This window comes from Cladophialophora psammophila (assembly GCF_000585535.1).
Source record: "Cladophialophora psammophila CBS 110553 chromosome Unknown aczJe-supercont1.2, whole genome shotgun sequence".
In the NCBI taxonomy this organism is placed as follows: domain Eukaryota; kingdom Fungi; phylum Ascomycota; class Eurotiomycetes; order Chaetothyriales; family Herpotrichiellaceae; genus Cladophialophora; species Cladophialophora psammophila.
The window spans coordinates 1,223,162-1,238,288 of record NW_006912923.1 but is presented as its reverse complement, the minus strand read 5'-3'; the positions used below and the strand labels follow the sequence as shown (position 1 = coordinate 1,238,288).

General features: G+C 53.2%; 6 protein-coding genes across 6 annotated transcripts; 3 read left to right on the top strand and 3 right to left on the bottom strand.

Annotated features, from left to right (window-relative positions):
• Positions 1 to 251: 251 nt before the first annotated feature.
• A1O5_01785 (uncharacterized protein) lies at positions 252 to 1,654 on the bottom strand (the record flags this gene model as incomplete). Its single annotated transcript, XM_007742401.1, has 2 exons — positions 252 to 870; positions 957 to 1,654. 2 exons carry the CDS (start codon positions 1,652 to 1,654, stop codon positions 252 to 254), a joined length of 1,317 nt encoding a protein of 438 aa, XP_007740591.1.
• Positions 1,655 to 2,695: 1,041 nt separating this feature from the next.
• A1O5_01784 (uncharacterized protein) lies at positions 2,696 to 4,884 on the top strand (the record flags this gene model as incomplete). Its single annotated transcript, XM_007742400.1, has 2 exons — positions 2,696 to 2,773; positions 2,863 to 4,884. 2 exons carry the CDS (start codon positions 2,696 to 2,698, stop codon positions 4,882 to 4,884), a joined length of 2,100 nt encoding a protein of 699 aa, XP_007740590.1.
• A 465-nt stretch (positions 4,885 to 5,349) lies between these two features.
• Positions 5,350 to 6,478, top strand: A1O5_01783 (uncharacterized protein; the record flags this gene model as incomplete). The annotated part of the gene is made up of 2 exons (XM_007742399.1): positions 5,350 to 5,451; positions 5,570 to 6,478. 2 exons carry the CDS (start codon positions 5,350 to 5,352, stop codon positions 6,476 to 6,478), a joined length of 1,011 nt encoding a protein of 336 aa, XP_007740589.1.
• A 642-nt stretch (positions 6,479 to 7,120) lies between these two features.
• Positions 7,121 to 9,650, top strand: A1O5_01782 (uncharacterized protein; the record flags this gene model as incomplete). Its single annotated transcript, XM_007742398.1, has 2 exons — positions 7,121 to 9,073; positions 9,216 to 9,650. The coding sequence occupies 2 exons, from the start codon at positions 7,121 to 7,123 to the stop codon at positions 9,648 to 9,650; spliced, it is 2,388 nt and encodes a 795-aa protein (XP_007740588.1).
• A 797-nt stretch (positions 9,651 to 10,447) lies between these two features.
• A1O5_01781 (uncharacterized protein) lies at positions 10,448 to 11,250 on the bottom strand (the record flags this gene model as incomplete). Its single annotated transcript, XM_007742397.1, has 3 exons — positions 10,448 to 10,967; positions 11,021 to 11,054; positions 11,106 to 11,250. The coding sequence occupies 3 exons, from the start codon at positions 11,248 to 11,250 to the stop codon at positions 10,448 to 10,450; spliced, it is 699 nt and encodes a 232-aa protein (XP_007740587.1).
• Positions 11,251 to 11,945: 695 nt separating this feature from the next.
• On the bottom strand, positions 11,946 to 13,613 carry A1O5_01780 (uncharacterized protein; the record flags this gene model as incomplete). Its single annotated transcript, XM_007742396.1, has 1 exon — positions 11,946 to 13,613. One exon carries the CDS (start codon positions 13,611 to 13,613, stop codon positions 11,946 to 11,948), a length of 1,668 nt encoding a protein of 555 aa, XP_007740586.1.
• Positions 13,614 to 15,127: the final 1,514 nt, after the last annotated feature.

Below are 15,127 nucleotides of genomic sequence, written 5' to 3'. Positions count from 1 at the left end.
TACCGTGTTCTACTAAGATAGCAATGAGGTGCATTGGGAGGTAGAGCATGCCTTCGCAGTGGAGGGAGGAACAAGAAGCGCAATATTCTATACAAGATCTTCAGGCTCTAATTTCTCCTTTCGATCTTTTCTTTTCATCGGCACCTATTGATTGCTGCTGTTCCAAAAGCAACACAGTGTCCGTCAATGATCTGTGACGAAAATATTATGCGTACAAGGCCACAAAATATTCGCTAGATGGCTGTCGTGCATTACAGTCTTGCAGTTGCCGCTAGACCTAAGCCGAGCTTCTTCGAGTCTGAGCGAGCAGCTGTCCTTGCAGCAGCCTCTCCCTCCGCCTGGAGCAATGTCCAACATCTCTCTACATCCATCTCGCAGTCATATTCAAACAACCACTTTCCAACCCCACCGCTCCTCCAAGCAAACGCATCGTCCCCCTGCTTCAGGCCCTGGGGTACTGCTCCATTCCCTTGAGTGCGATATGCGTCCTCAAAGGCCTTCATCTTTCCATCCCGCTCCCTCTGCTCCGGACCGTCCGGAAGATGATATAAGTACTGGCTTTCATACGCCTTCTCGACGACCCGCTGGGTCCGCGGTTTTCGGCACGTCTCATATACTCTCAGAGCGTGCAGCTTCTCTTGGGGCGTGGAGCTGGAGGATATGCGCAAGAGGCAGAGGCCTAGGACAGAGGCGTCCTCGATGGCCATGCCGGCGCCGCTCGCGAGGTAAGGGAGAGTGGCGTGGACGGAATCGCCGAGCAGGACGAAAGTCCCGCTAGGGTGGTACCAGGACGGGGAGCTTGGGGTGGGCGTTCGGGTACAGAGGCGCCATTTCTTGACTTGAGAACAGGTAGACAGAATCTTGCGGACTCTAAGGTTGGGTTTGAGTGGTTAGTCCAACGTACATGTGTACGTCTGACCAGGGGGAGCCTGCTGCAGCCCCTGGATTGATCTTACCTCGGGTCCCAATCTTTGAACAAAGCTTGCATAACTTCGACGTTCCCCTCCTGCGTGACGACGTCCTCCGGTAGATCATCGGGGACCAGGAGGACCATATTGAATTGTTTGCCTCCTCTCAAGACATACGACACGACATGACATTCAGGCCCAATCCAGTAGTTGACCTGCGGATCCAACACGAAATCTCTCAGTTCGGGGTCCTTTAGCATGTCGTCGGTATTGAGGAGAACTCTGTACGCCATATCCCCCGATTTGGCCGGAGGGTCATCTCTCCCAACCAGTAGATCTCGACAGTGGCTTCTGATGCCGTCCGCGCCGACGACGAGATCTGCGTCCATGGAGGCGCGGGTCCCTTGCTCGCCTTGTTGGACCACCACAGTCGCATAACTTCCGTCCGCTGCAATCCTGACATCGGTTACTCGTGAATTGGCCCGCACCTCGGCACCCAGTTCCACCGCTCGGTCCCAGAGACATCGATGCAGACTGACGCGATGCAGATCCCAGTATGGACTGCCCCATTCCTCGCGTGTAGACTTGTGGATATCCCACGTTGATATGGCCTCACCTCGCCATCCGATCATGTTGCAGAGCCGCGGCGTCGTTGCACATTTGCTGAGTTGTTCGCCCATTCCCCAAGAGGTGAGAACTCGGGATGAGTTTGCCAACGTCTGGAGACCTGCCCCAATCTCACCCATTGTGGCCGCGGATTCGAGGACGGTGACTTCATGGCCAGCAAGCTGGCATGATATTGCCGTCGCAAGCCCGCCAAGCCCGGCGCCCACCACAATGATCTAGACGCTTGTTAGGTGCTGTACGGTGGCCGGGGATGGATGTCTTGCCTTCAGCCTGGTGCCAGCATCTCGCTCAATCTGCAATCTCATGGGGACGGACGAGAAGTCCATGTCTGGCAGTTGATTCAACCGTCAAAGACACGAAGTCATGGGAAGGGAGCACGCCAAGAATGGCGAGGCGAATGCTAAGCAACGAGTGTCCCGCGACTCTAATACTAGTCTCGAGTAATGCATGTGAATATTAATATATGAGATGAGGATGTACGAAACGAGAAACGGGCCAAAGTAAATGCGTCCTCAATCTCATCCTGACTGGAGCAATCCAACCTGTCCGGCGACGCATCGCAGTGCGATCGGGTGAAGCTGGAAGAAAAAAGGTAGTAAAAATTCCACAGGAGGGAGGCCATGTCGGCTTCTGAGAAAGTCGATATTGTCACACAACTGCGCTCATGCCTATCCGGAGTCTGTCTGCAGGAGAAACCCGATCATGTTGGTCAATCGTATCGAAGTAAGAGCGTCGGACTTTCTCGACTCGGCCCGATCTTGGTGGATGATAAATCAGAGCAAATCAGGGGCAAGGTACGCACCAATGTCGCTTAACTTTCCCAATCCGGTGAAAAACGGATACATTCTGCGAACCTTAATTCGTCGTCAATTTTCCGTCGACTGAAGCCTCAGCCTCGTACAAGTCGTGAATCTCCGATATGCTCGTACCAGATACCGATCAAGAACGAACGATATTGACGCCAGAACGTAGGGCTGAGTTAATTTTAGAGTATAATGAGTGCAGAGTTTTATCTAGAGATAGCGAGGGGCCTACCTTATGAAGGGATAGACTCTTGACAAAATGGGGAGGTGCGCCGAGCACATAACAGATATGAGGGCCGTTTTGGCCGTTGTACTCTTATGCTTATCGCAAATATGGGCCGGAGAACCTCGACCACTATGCCAAATACACCGAACATTGCCGCCTGTAGACGCAGCGTGCTGTCGTGCGTCAGGTGTCGGAAGAGGAAATCCAAGGTATTTCATACCATTTGCTTGTTACATGATTGATGGAACCAGTGAGTCTCTGAAACTGTGGATCTTGACTGACGAAAATATGTGCAAAGTGCGACAGACGGCTACCGGCATGTTCCCAGTGCGTCGCTGTGGGCGCAGAATGCAGGGGCTTCAACTCAGCCCGCGGCGCTGCTATTCCGCGAAGTATCGTACACCATCTCGAGAACGAGATTGCCAGCCTTGAGTTGAAATTAGCAGAACTGGGCTGCGACGAGTTCGAAATCCAGGAAGAGATCGATCACAACGAGCCTTCAAACACAAACCCTCCTGTCCTCGCTACGGCTGCTGTGATCGATGAGCCACCGCAGATCTCCTCCTTGGAGGCGGAGATCAGAGAGCAATGCGTCGCGGTCGAGCATGCGAGGAGTAGTCCCGCTCTGAATACAGCCTTGCACCATCGGAGAACATCGAGCACCCGAGACGCGACCAAGGAGCGGGTGATCGCCAGCGCCGAAATCCAGTCGATGATCAATGCGACCTTGCCAGTCGGTCCGTCGCTGACAGACGTTGTACGGCGAGTCCGGATGGGACTCACGCCGTCGCTAGTGCTCTCACCTGAAGCGAAAGAGCAGGCCCAAAGCAAGACACCGGCCCAGAATCGCAATAGCGAACCTGAGGTCGATATGTCGATCTTGGCAAGCCTGCCATCTCACGTCGTCCACACGTTGGTCAAGAAGTACGTGCAGCGCATGCTCCCCGTCCAACCGTTTCTGTACGAGCCGACGATATGGGAACAGCTCGACCGCGTGCTCTTGAAGATTCCACGAGCTGAAGGAAGAGAGACTTGCCCACAGACGGTAAGACTGGACTACGACTTCCTTGTCATCTACCTGATTCTCTCCGTGTCTACAACCTTGGGCAGTGCAAAGGTAGGGCAAGGCGCGCGGTGCATGGCCTTCTCTGAAGCGCTCTTCAAGGAAGGGATTCGTCACCTCTCGCAGAATGCGGCGTATCCTTCAGACATGGCTTGGATCCAAGTCACGTTGCTGATTCTGCAGTACGCATCCATTAATCCAAAGCTGGGAAATGTGTGGATCCTCAGTGGGTTCGCCATGCGCAATTGTCTCGAGCTGGGTCTGCATCGCGAAGTGTCGGAGAGTATGGGTTTGGACCCCCTGACTATCGATTTACGCAGACGTATCTTTTGGGCCGCATACTGTATGGATCGCTCCATTTGTGCGGCGCTCCAGAGGCCCCTGTCCATTCCGGACCCGGCAATCGACACGAGCGTCATGTCGGTGCTCGAAGATCGGTGCATCACTTCACATGGACTCGATCACCAGGGACAAGCAACCAAGAAATTGGCTATCCGCTGGATCGAATATAGACGAGTGCAATCCACCATCATCGAAGTCCACTTCCAAGGCCGGCAGCTGGACCCTCAACAGACATGGCAGGAGTGGCTGGCGATAACAGAGCGACGATTGTGGGAATGGTATCATTCTGATCTCCCGCACGACGGATGGACCGAGTTTGCGTTGATGCACGGCCTGGTAATGTTGCACAGACCTTCATCTCGCGTGCCCTTACCATCTTCCACGAGCATGTCCACGGCTTTCGAGGCCGCATGCTCGTCGGCCAAGAGCTGTCGCGGGCAGATCCTGTCGGGGTATTTCCCGCAGCCATGGCTTGCGGCTCATCACACCTTCGAAATGGCCCTGGTGGTGCTGTTCTGTTTACGACACAACTTCGAGGCGATCGCGCTGCAATTCAGCCCCAACGAGATCTTTGAGATGACAAAGCTCTTCACTTCGAACCTACTGACCATCTCGAGCCAAGGCTGGACCGAAGTCTTGGAGTATGCGGCCATCTACGAGAGACTGCTGGGTCCACTACTCGATGCCATTTTCACGCGGTCTAGACCCGTCTCGACGGCACATACCCAAGAACAGGAGGCGGAATTGGCGAGGCTGCTGTACCCTAGTCCCGCACATCCCCAGGAGCTACGGTTCGTGGATATAGGCGATGCCGGCAGCCCGGAGGATCTGTTCTCGTTCGATGCCAGGATTTTCGACTGGGATGACGACCTGCTTGCTAATGGCGCGGCTTCGTTCCCGTCATTGGCATCCTAGCGCGTCACGTTTGCCTTGGAAAAGAGATTATAAATCCCAATAGCCCGGTCGGTATTGCCGACGTACGAGTAGGGTATGTTCGATCATGCATAAGATTCCTCGAGACACCGTTGTGTTCGACCCACGAGGTTGGCCGTGCTTCACGACAAGCCTAAACATACGAGGAGAGTGGATCTGGGCGATTGGCACATGTCGGAGATTGGCGCTCGGGCATCGCATTTTAGTGTATAGGATAAGGGTAAGCCTGATTGGCTATCAAAGCAATGATCGATTGCTGCTGAGGTATGTATATCGAGGTCAACCGCCATGGCCTGACTTTTAATCCGTTAGTATCTGAAGAGCGACCACCTGGCCTTCTTGGTTCTGGAGGGGATGCTTCGAAGATTAGCCAAACAAGACCAGTTCACTGTTCCAATATTGTCTGGTAGACCTGGAGACCACGTGAATTGGTTAACACAACTGGAAATGGAGCGCATCGACACCCACAGCCATGCAATCCCTGCTCGATGGCGGCAGCATTGTATGGACCTGGGTTATGGGGACACTGACGGCATCTCGATGGTACAGGTAAGCAAGCAAGCCACCGAGGCGGATTCCGTGCATCGACAACAACCCCAGAAGAGATCCAACCCAATCCTGGGCAAGCAAGGCCCACCGGTTGGACTGACAGTGAACCAAACTCCAGGGCTGGACCGTCGAGGCGCACCTTGCGACCATGGACAATGCCAAGATCTCGAAGAGCATATTGAGCATCACCTCACCTGGCACGCACTTGAAGCCAGGGGACGACGCCTTTGCTCGCAGGCTGACTCGCGAAACCAACGAGGATCTCGCTGATATCTGTGCTGCGCACCCGGACCGATTTGCGTTCTTTGCAAGCCTACCACTTCCGGATATTGAGGGCTCCCTCGCCGAGATCGACCATGCCTTGGACCACCTCGGTGCCGTGGGCTTCTCGGTCATGACGAACGCACACGCCGTGTACCTAGGCGACCCAGCGCTGGACAGGGTCTTCGAGAAGTTGAACTCGCGACGCGCCGTGGTCTTTATGCATCCGACCTGTTGTCGAGTAAATCTTCCAGTCGCCAACGGCGTTGCTCCTCAAGCGGTCGCCCCTCTGACCCAGTATCCGCGACCCATGCTCGAATTCCTCTTCGACACCACCCGTGCCGTCAGCAACCTGATCCTCTCCGGTACTGTGGCGCGATACCAGTCCATCACGTTCGTCGTCCCTCACTGCGGCGCTGCCTTACCGCCTGTGATCGAGCGGTGTGTTGGGTACATGCCGCGCACGGTCAGCCCCAGCTTGCCCATTACCAGCGACGACGTCAAACACCTGTTCAAAACGCGCTTCTTCTTTGACCTCGCGGGCTACCCATTCCCGGATCAGATTCACGGCCTGCTGCGCTTCACGGAGCCCTCAAGGCTTCTGTACGGGACGGACTATCCCTTTTACAAGGCCGAGGCCGTGTATCGGCTGGGCGGAATCATGGAACAGCGAGCGCTGGAGATATTCAACGACGAGACGAGGAAGGGGATCTTTGGCGCGAACGCGAGAAGGCTGCTATGGCCCAAATTAAAAAACCATGCTTAGGAGTAGACAGGACAATCTATTGACGCATTGGCCATCATTCTACCCCCTCACGCACAGGGTGTAGGAATTTCCGTGCAACTCCCGGTCACGAACGACCAAGTCCAAGGCAGTGGGTCACAATGGATCGTTTTGTAATCATTCTGCAACCATGAGACGCGTCTCCGGGGAAAGGAAAAGGGCTTTCTCTTCGCTCTTGGCCGCAAAAATCCGTGCTGGAACCCCGAGGATAGGCAGTCAGCGGAGGGCGTTGTGAGATGACTAGATAGTCCAATCGTGGCGAGCAAACTTGACCGGAGCTCTGAGCCATCACTGAGAGGGAACAAGGGCGACCTGGAGGTGCCTTTTAGATGAGGACCGTAGAAGAAAGGGGTCTGGCAAGACGACGGTAAGTGAAGGGTAAGTGAAGGGTGAGTGAAGGGTGAGTGAAGGGTGAGTGCTGGGTAATAGGTGGAAGGTGAGAAGTGGGTGAGCCGGATGAGGAAGAGACCAAGGGACGAAGTGGGTAGGTATAAAAGCGGCGTGGTCTGGGTGGGTCCTTCGCTTCGGATGCCAAGGATCTCGAGGAACGTGACCTGCGCATCCCACTCCATACCGAGAGAATTTCAACGTCTCGAGTGACTGTAACCAGCCAACCCTGTAACCATGGATTTCGGTGACGCTGGAGCGGCGCCAGTCATTTTGGCTGACCGGCTGGACCGGCTGTTGATTTCGTGGCATGAGAACCGCGTCGTTTTGTCAATTGTTCTCGGACTAAGCGTTCTCGCAGTCATCGTGCTGCGCAGGCATGCCTACAAAATCGCACAGCGCGGTTCGCCAACATTGGAGAAGGCAGAGTGGCTTTCACAAAATGATGATGTCCGTCTCCAGATTGCGAAGGATAAAAGGATTGAAACTGCACCAAGAAACACCCCTTCACTCACATCTGGCCAGGCTCGAAAACCTCTAATAACGGTGGCAGCACCCCGTGTTGTGACAGGCCGCAAGCCGTCAAAATCGAGAGGAGGTCAACTAGCGCTACAGAGACGAAGAGAGCCGTCTCGCATACAGCCATTGATCTTCTTCTCTTCCTTGACCGGAACTACTGAACGCCTTTCAAAGAATGTAGCTGCGGACCTCGAGGAAGTCTCAATCGCCCAGCCCGCCATCCTTAGGCCTCAAATACATGATATCTCTTACATTGATCTCGACGACTACTTCATATCAGGACCAAAAACACCTGCGCCGGATGCAGGTATCTTGTACTTCTACCTCCTTTTGATACCATCCTACGATATCGATACCATTTTGAACACGTTTCTTTCCCATTTAGACGAGACACACAATGACTTCCGCATCGATACCGCACCTTTATCTATGTTGGCAGGATACACGGTCTTTGGTATCGGTGATAAGGAAGGCTGGCCCACGGAAGAGACGGGATTCTGCTCACAAGCTGTAGAGGTCGACAAGTGGATGGCCAAATTAACTGGCAGGAAGAGGGCGTACCCTGTGGGACTCGGTGACGTGAAGAGCAATCTCGACAGATCGCTGAAGGACTGGATAGGTGGCGTATCCAACATTCTCAAGGAGGTGAGCAAGACCGGTGCCCTCGGTGAAGGAGTTCCTGGAAGCGGGGAACCCCTGGAGAGCGACGACGAGGATGAGCCAGAGGAAGTGGATGAAGAGGTTGAGTTCCCTGACTCTGGTCGCAATAAGAGACGAAAGCTTGCCAACACTACCGATCTCGAGGATGTGGGCGGGAAGGCCAATTCCTACGCGGCTCCAATGGCCATCGACTTCACGACCTACAGTTCTCCGCCATCAGCACCCACGCCCTTGAAGGCCATGGTCCCCAAGGAATCTCCGACTCACGCCGCTCTGATAAAACAGGGGTACACAATTGTGGGCACCCATTCAGGGGTGAAAATCTGCCGTTGGACAAAATCGGCGCTTCGGGGTCGTGGATCCTGCTACAAGAATTCCTTCTATGGCATTGCCTCCCATCTGTGCATGGAAACTACTCCGTCACTTTCGTGCAGTAACAAGTGTGTCTTTTGCTGGAGGCACGGCACCAACCCAGTTTCGACGACTTGGCGCTGGCAAATTGATGATCCGAAACTGATCTTCGAGGGTGCGAAGGAAGGCCATTACAGGAAAATCAAAATGATGCGTGGCGTCCCCGGTGTGCGCGCCGAAAGGTTTGAAGAGGCGATGCGCATTCGACACTGTGCGTTGAGTTTAGTGGGCGAACCGATCTTCTACCCGCGCATTAATGAGTTTGTGGGACTCCTGCACGGTGAGAAGATATCCAGTTTCCTCGTCTGCAACGCCCAGCATCCGCAGCAGTTGCGTGACTTGCGCCGCGTCACACAACTGTACGTCAGTATCGACGCCAGCAACAAAGACAGTCTACGCAAGATCGACAGACCTCTACATCGGGATTTTTGGGAACGGTTCAATTCCTGCCTGGACCTTTTGCGGGAGAAGCGTTTCGAGCAACGCACCGTGTTCCGGCTTACGCTCGTCAAAGGATTCAACATTGAGGATGAAGTAGAAGGGTATGCCCACCTAGTGGCTAAAGGCCTACCCTGCTTTGTCGAAATTAAGGGCGTCACAGTAAGTTTTTCCCTCATCTCGTTTGAAAAAGACTCTTTTTCGGAATGACTTCTATTTGAAGCGGGCCATTCATTGTGTTTCCGCCGCTCCCTATCCGTCCATTGTCAGCCATGCGCTAATAGATCTTTCTTTCCCCTGGCAGTATTGCGGCACGAGTTCCTCGGCCGGGGCGGGCCTGACGATGCAAAACGTCCCCTTCTACGAGGAAGTCGTCGCGTTCGTCGAGGCCTTGGAAAAGGCCCTCGCAAAGAGAGGTCTAGAATACGGCATCGCGGCCGAGCATGCACACAGCTGCTGCGTGCTGATCGCGAGCAAGCGCTTCTTCATCAATGCCAAGTGGCACACCCTCATCGACTATGATAAGTTCTTCAACTTGTTAGAGAGTGCACGGGACTTTACACCGGAAGACTACTGCAAGGAGACCCCCGAGTGGGCGCTTTGGGGAAATGGTGGGTTTGACCCTAGAGATGAGAGGGTGGATAGGAAAGGAAGGCCGAAGGAGAAGAAGACGACTAGCGACAACGGTGGACAGAACCAGAATGGAACGAGGGTTGGAGAAGAGAAATTCATGCCTTGAGACTGCTAGCAAGGTCTTCACTGCGAGAGAAGCATGTCGCAAGAATGAGTCATGACTGATGGGCTCTGCTGTAGCTGACTGCCCTGAAGGTGTGCTATGCTTGATGATCAGCAGAGTTGATGACTTGGATACATGCATCACCATGGCTTCTCTCGCTCAATCACGAGCACAATTCATACCTACTTCAAAATTCCCAGCACATCCTCCTGATAACCAGGTATGTTCTATTCGTTGTTCATAAGCCCCAACCCGCCAATGCTCCTGGCTGTTGAAACCACTATTTGGCTAGGACAGCGAAGCTACGGTCCTCAACGTCATTGATTTCGCAGATCAATTTAACCTTGCCGAACGAACCGTGTACGCTGCTTATTTCTTCGTATAGCCTGAACAGAACAGGCCGAATTCTGCGTAGGTTTCCATCGTGATTGGGGCAGTTGGCGCTGGGACACCCGTGACATTCTCAAAGACATCGGCGTTCAGTTCAGTCTCTGAACGTTGAAGGCAGGGGTAGCGGTCTCATACCAGGTGCCTGGTGGCCGGGAGTCCCTGATGAGTGTCTGTTTGATTCTCCCACCGACAGCAATCCCCATTTTTCTTAATAGTCTTCCGGGGAAGTATGGGTCCAGGTCTCCCTCCCGTCAATACCTCGTCCAAGTAAACCGTCTCAAGCTACGACCAGTGTTAGCGCAGGCTCCATGGGAGATGTTGATACTTGAGAGCGCATATGCGAACCGGTCCGCAGTGCCCCTGGCCAGCGAGTCGTCCAGCTAGATTTGGATGCGATTAGCTTTGTTCCATCAAATCGGTGGACGATGCCCACTGGGAAGCATTTCTTGACCTTGATAGAAGACCCTCTGGATTTCAATCTTGATACCTGCAAGTCGGTAGACCATATCCGCAATGTACCTCAAGTTCGAGTCCGAAGGGACACCCAAGTGGATCGTTTTGTTCCAGGGAACTACTCTCACCCGAATTTGGGTTGAAGGGCTCACAACGGCCGGTGTAATCTCAATCTGCAATCCCCCGGATGTTTCATGGCTTGTAATCTGAGCCTCGACCGTGCAAACCTCTCCTAGTCTTGTAGCAACGAACTGCTTGACTACACCACTGCTAGACGCAATCCCGTCTAGCCAACGCGAACCCGGGAAGATAATGTATTCTTGAATGATCTTTCCTTGAGACCTAAGGACTTGGCGGCGCTGTTTTGTAAAGAACTCCTCGGCAGCCGGTTCGCCCGCGAATGCATTAACGGAACCCGGATAAACTTTGATGGTGAAGGGCGAATTGACAGTGAAGTTGATCCATATGCTTCCCGCTCTGAGATATAAGTTAGCTCCAACTTAGCAGAAGAAGAAGGTACACACGGTTACATCGGCAAGAACATTCCGCCCCTCGCAACCACCTCTTGAGGAAGAGAGTTGGTTTAAAGTTTGACTTGGTATAGAGGAAAGTTACCCAAATTTGGAGGCAGGCTGGACTTCCCCGAGTTGTCGGGCACTCTCACCGTCCGATTGAAGGAAATGTCGACTCGTTCGTAACCAGTTGGACGACGGACCTGGCCAGCATCATCGCGGACTCGACAGTTGTAGAAGTAGCCCATCATTGTGGCTCAGAACGACGGCTGATGAGGTTGACAGAAAAGGATTTGGTAAGTGAGTGGGCGAGGACTTCAGGATGATGCATGGAGAGAATTTTTTTTTTCACGGCGAGGAAGAAAAGGTAAGGGAAAGGTGAAAGCAAAAGGAGAGAACTCTCAAGAGGCGGAGAGGCGTTTTCCAGGGTCGAAGGACGGTGGTCCGGCCGAGAGTGAAGAAGGAAGACTAGCTAGGATCAACTGAAAGTAGGAGGACAGATCAATGCGGAGGCAAAGAAAGTGTAGTATTAACCGCTGGGATGATTGCTCAATTCTTTCTAAAGCCAGATCGCAGATGCTCTAACCCATTTTTATCATCATTTTGAACGTACCTTCTGCTGGGTGTCAATACTCCTTCGTGTTTCGTTGCACCAGAGTCATGGCTTCGAAAAGGCAAGTGGTTTTGCTTGTATGGCAATGATTCGCAAGAAAGGCGGGAGAATTCGAGTCTCTGAACTGGGGATAATGGGACGATCTCTCTGCCATTTCTTGCAACCATACCAGGCGCTTTTCACAGAAGCAGATCGCGCTGTGAGAGCTTCAGGCTGAAATTCGTAGCCCGCGGAACGAGGCTGGGCGTTGATCTCTTTGTCGAGTCAGACTGGTGATGTGTCGACATTTTGATCCCGCACACGCACCGGTAGCGCATGCCCATTCCTCCTCTATAGTCTTGCTTTCACTGTACCTTCCACCTCCTTTGCGTCTCGCTTCGCCCACTCCTTCATCAATTTGCGCACAATCTTGCCACTAGCTAGCTTGGGCACTTCATCGATGAACTTGACGCCCCCAGCCAACCGTTTGTGCTTAGCCACCTTGCTTGCCACGAAAGCCTTGATATCTTCCTCTGTGGTCTTGTCCTTGGCACGCTCTTGCAAAACCACATAGGCTCGTGGTAGCTCTTCGCCGTGGACAACGATCCCCACGGCAGCTGCATCTGCAACATCATCATGCTCAAGCAAAACTGCCTCTAATTCAGCAGGTGCCACTTGCAATCCGTTGACCTTGATGAGTTCTTTCTTTCTGTCGACAATCCACCACTTCTCGCCCTTGCAGACGCCGACGTCGCCGGTCTTAAACCAGCCGTCTTCCGTCTTACTCTCTTTGGTGGCATGTTCGTTTCTCCAATAACCTAGCAGCATCTGTGGCCCTCTCAGCCAGAGCTCACCCGGTTCGCCTTCTGCCGTCACCTCGTTGCCTTCATCATCGATGAGCTTCGCCTCAGTGTTGGGCAGTAAATGACCAATCGAGCCAGTCAGATCCTTGGACATTCCCGGCATCATAATGCCGGCGCACGTAGTCTCAGTCATACCCCAGCCTTGGACCACAACCACGTTGAAACGCGTCATGATTTCATTTTGCAAATCGCTCTTCAGCGGTGCTGCGCCACAAAGGATCTGTTCAAGGCTGCCGATATCGTATTTGGCTGTCTCTGGTCGTTTGCTTAACATGACAAGAACCGGCGGTACTAATTGTAGTGTTGTTATCTTATAGTTTTGAATGTGCTTCAAAAAGTCTTCGTACACAAACTTGGGCATGACATAGACAGGGACTTGAAGTCGGCAGGCAATGTTGATGGTCCATAACTGGGAATAGGCGTGATACAGAGGAAGGAAGGCAAGCCAACGCTCAGGTCCGGGATCTTGCTCGGAGTACTGAGTGCCATGGTATTTGTTGAAAATTGTTTGCGCAGAGTTGGCAACGAGATTACGATGCGTAATGCACACTCCCTTGGGAAGGCCAGTCGTTCCGCTAGAGAAATTGATGGCGGCAATGGTTTCCAGGGCAGCGTCCCCCTCGAGAGGATCCCATTTCCACGACTCAGCCTCTGACTCTGAGGCGACTATTGAACGCCAATCCTTGATGCCGTTTGTGGTTGGACTCTCGGAGTCGGAGAATATGAAGAGCCTATCTAATGGGATATTGGCTTGTTTGGCGGCAGCCACACCGGTTTCGAGCAGGGAAGGATGGATGAGCACAAGCGCAGCTTCAATTGCTTTCATCTGGTGGGCGACCTCATTGACGGTGTAGATGGGATTGGCACCGGTAAAGAAGCGCTTAGATCCGGCGGCAGCGAGATACGCCATGGGAACGTAGAGATGGTTCGGTGTGAAGACCATGACGGCTTGTTGCTGTTTGACGCCTAGTCGATCGAGGCCAACCGCGAACCTCTTGACCCAAGACAGCATCTGGGCTGGCGAGAGGCTGTTGGAGGGATTCTCTGCGTCCATCCATAGCGGTTTGTTGGAGGGAGTCTTCTCAGGAGGGAAAACGTATGAGAGAATGTTGCATTTGGGAATATCCAAGGCAGGGTGGGGAGATGTGTAGGGCATTTTTGCTGCCGATTCTTGAGTGAGAGTAGATCAGTTTAGAGATCTTTGCAGTGGTTGCCGAGTAAAGTCGACGGAAATGGAGGAATTTTTCGAAGAATATGAATCGTCAGGGCGGCGTCCAACATAAAGCCGAGTCCTCCGCACTTTGGCCAGTTGATAGGGCGGCTGGAGATATACATCCTCTTGGACCCTTCCGGTCTTGGAGCGATAGGCATTGTCGAGACCGCCAGAGTGGATAACGATTTCCGACATATAACCTCGGTCGAAGCTGGAGAGAGATGGGGTCGAAAATGTGGAGGTTGGAGGCTGGTAGCGGGCGGCGGACACTTGACCGGCGAAAGACGGTGGCGAGGGTACACAGGGGGCAGTTTGTGTATGAATCGTCGAAAGGAGGATTTGTCAGTGGGCACAAAGTACATACACTGGTGTCAGTAGTGTCGGTGTCATGGCAAGGAGTGTCTGTTCGTCTGGGGTCAGTGGTGTCAGTGGTGTCGAGTTGATGAGGGATGCGCACCCTGGCGCCTCATTCAAGCCCAAATGACTCGGTACTGGGTACTCGAACGCGTCGCGCTCTTGGCCGGCACGTGATCTTGCTGAGCTTGCTCGCTTGACGCCTTTGTACTCAGTCCTTGCAGTTCCACTTAATTCATCGTTGAACAGACAAACTAGGTCACGCATCTCACGACACCAACCAGGAAAACTGCATCCTTGGAACTTACCCAAGTCTCACTATACATCTCGCGAGCTGACCTCTACTGGGGTATCTATGTAGGTCTCTATCGGTTTGTGTTACTTCTCACCTTAGTGTGCCGATGTTCTTCCGAGTCAGGGCTCTTTGGGCTCCCAGGCTCCCAGGCTCCCAGGCTCCCAAACTCGCATCGCGATAACGCACACCAATCTTCCGCTCTTCTCGTTCAGTTGCTCGTACTTCCAATCATTTACCTACCTAGGGAGATATCTGAGAGCTCCATTTCTCCTTCACAAATCCCACATGCTCCTAGAGCCCAACAATCCCCTTCCCGAGTGGGCAATTTCCTTGCTGAGCGACTGGCGGTGCTCGCTATACATCTTGCATCGAACGTGAACTACCCACATCGTTTCAACCACTTGGGTACAATTAGGCAGTCTCTAAGCAACAATGTGCAAAGGTTCGCGCCATGGGAGAGACCAGCAAGGGTGTCTCTCGATATCTTTTCGTCGTCAAAGATCCGAAATCCCAGTCATTCTCCAGGAGCGATGACAAGGAAAGGCGGCTGATCCACCGTCATGTCCAGATCGACAGCATGCATCGCCGACAGTCGTCGCTTACTCACGGCGCCAGCAAGAGCGAGCAACCACCATTTATTGAAGTCAACCCGGGTGTCAAATCTGGCACCACCCGTAGACGGGCGGATGCTGGATCCGCAAAAGACCACCGCCATCTACAGTGACGCCATCCTTAGACCCCAGTGCACTGTGCCACTGCCTCGTGATTTCCAAACAGCCTTGTGCAGTACATGGCATCCCCCGTGTGC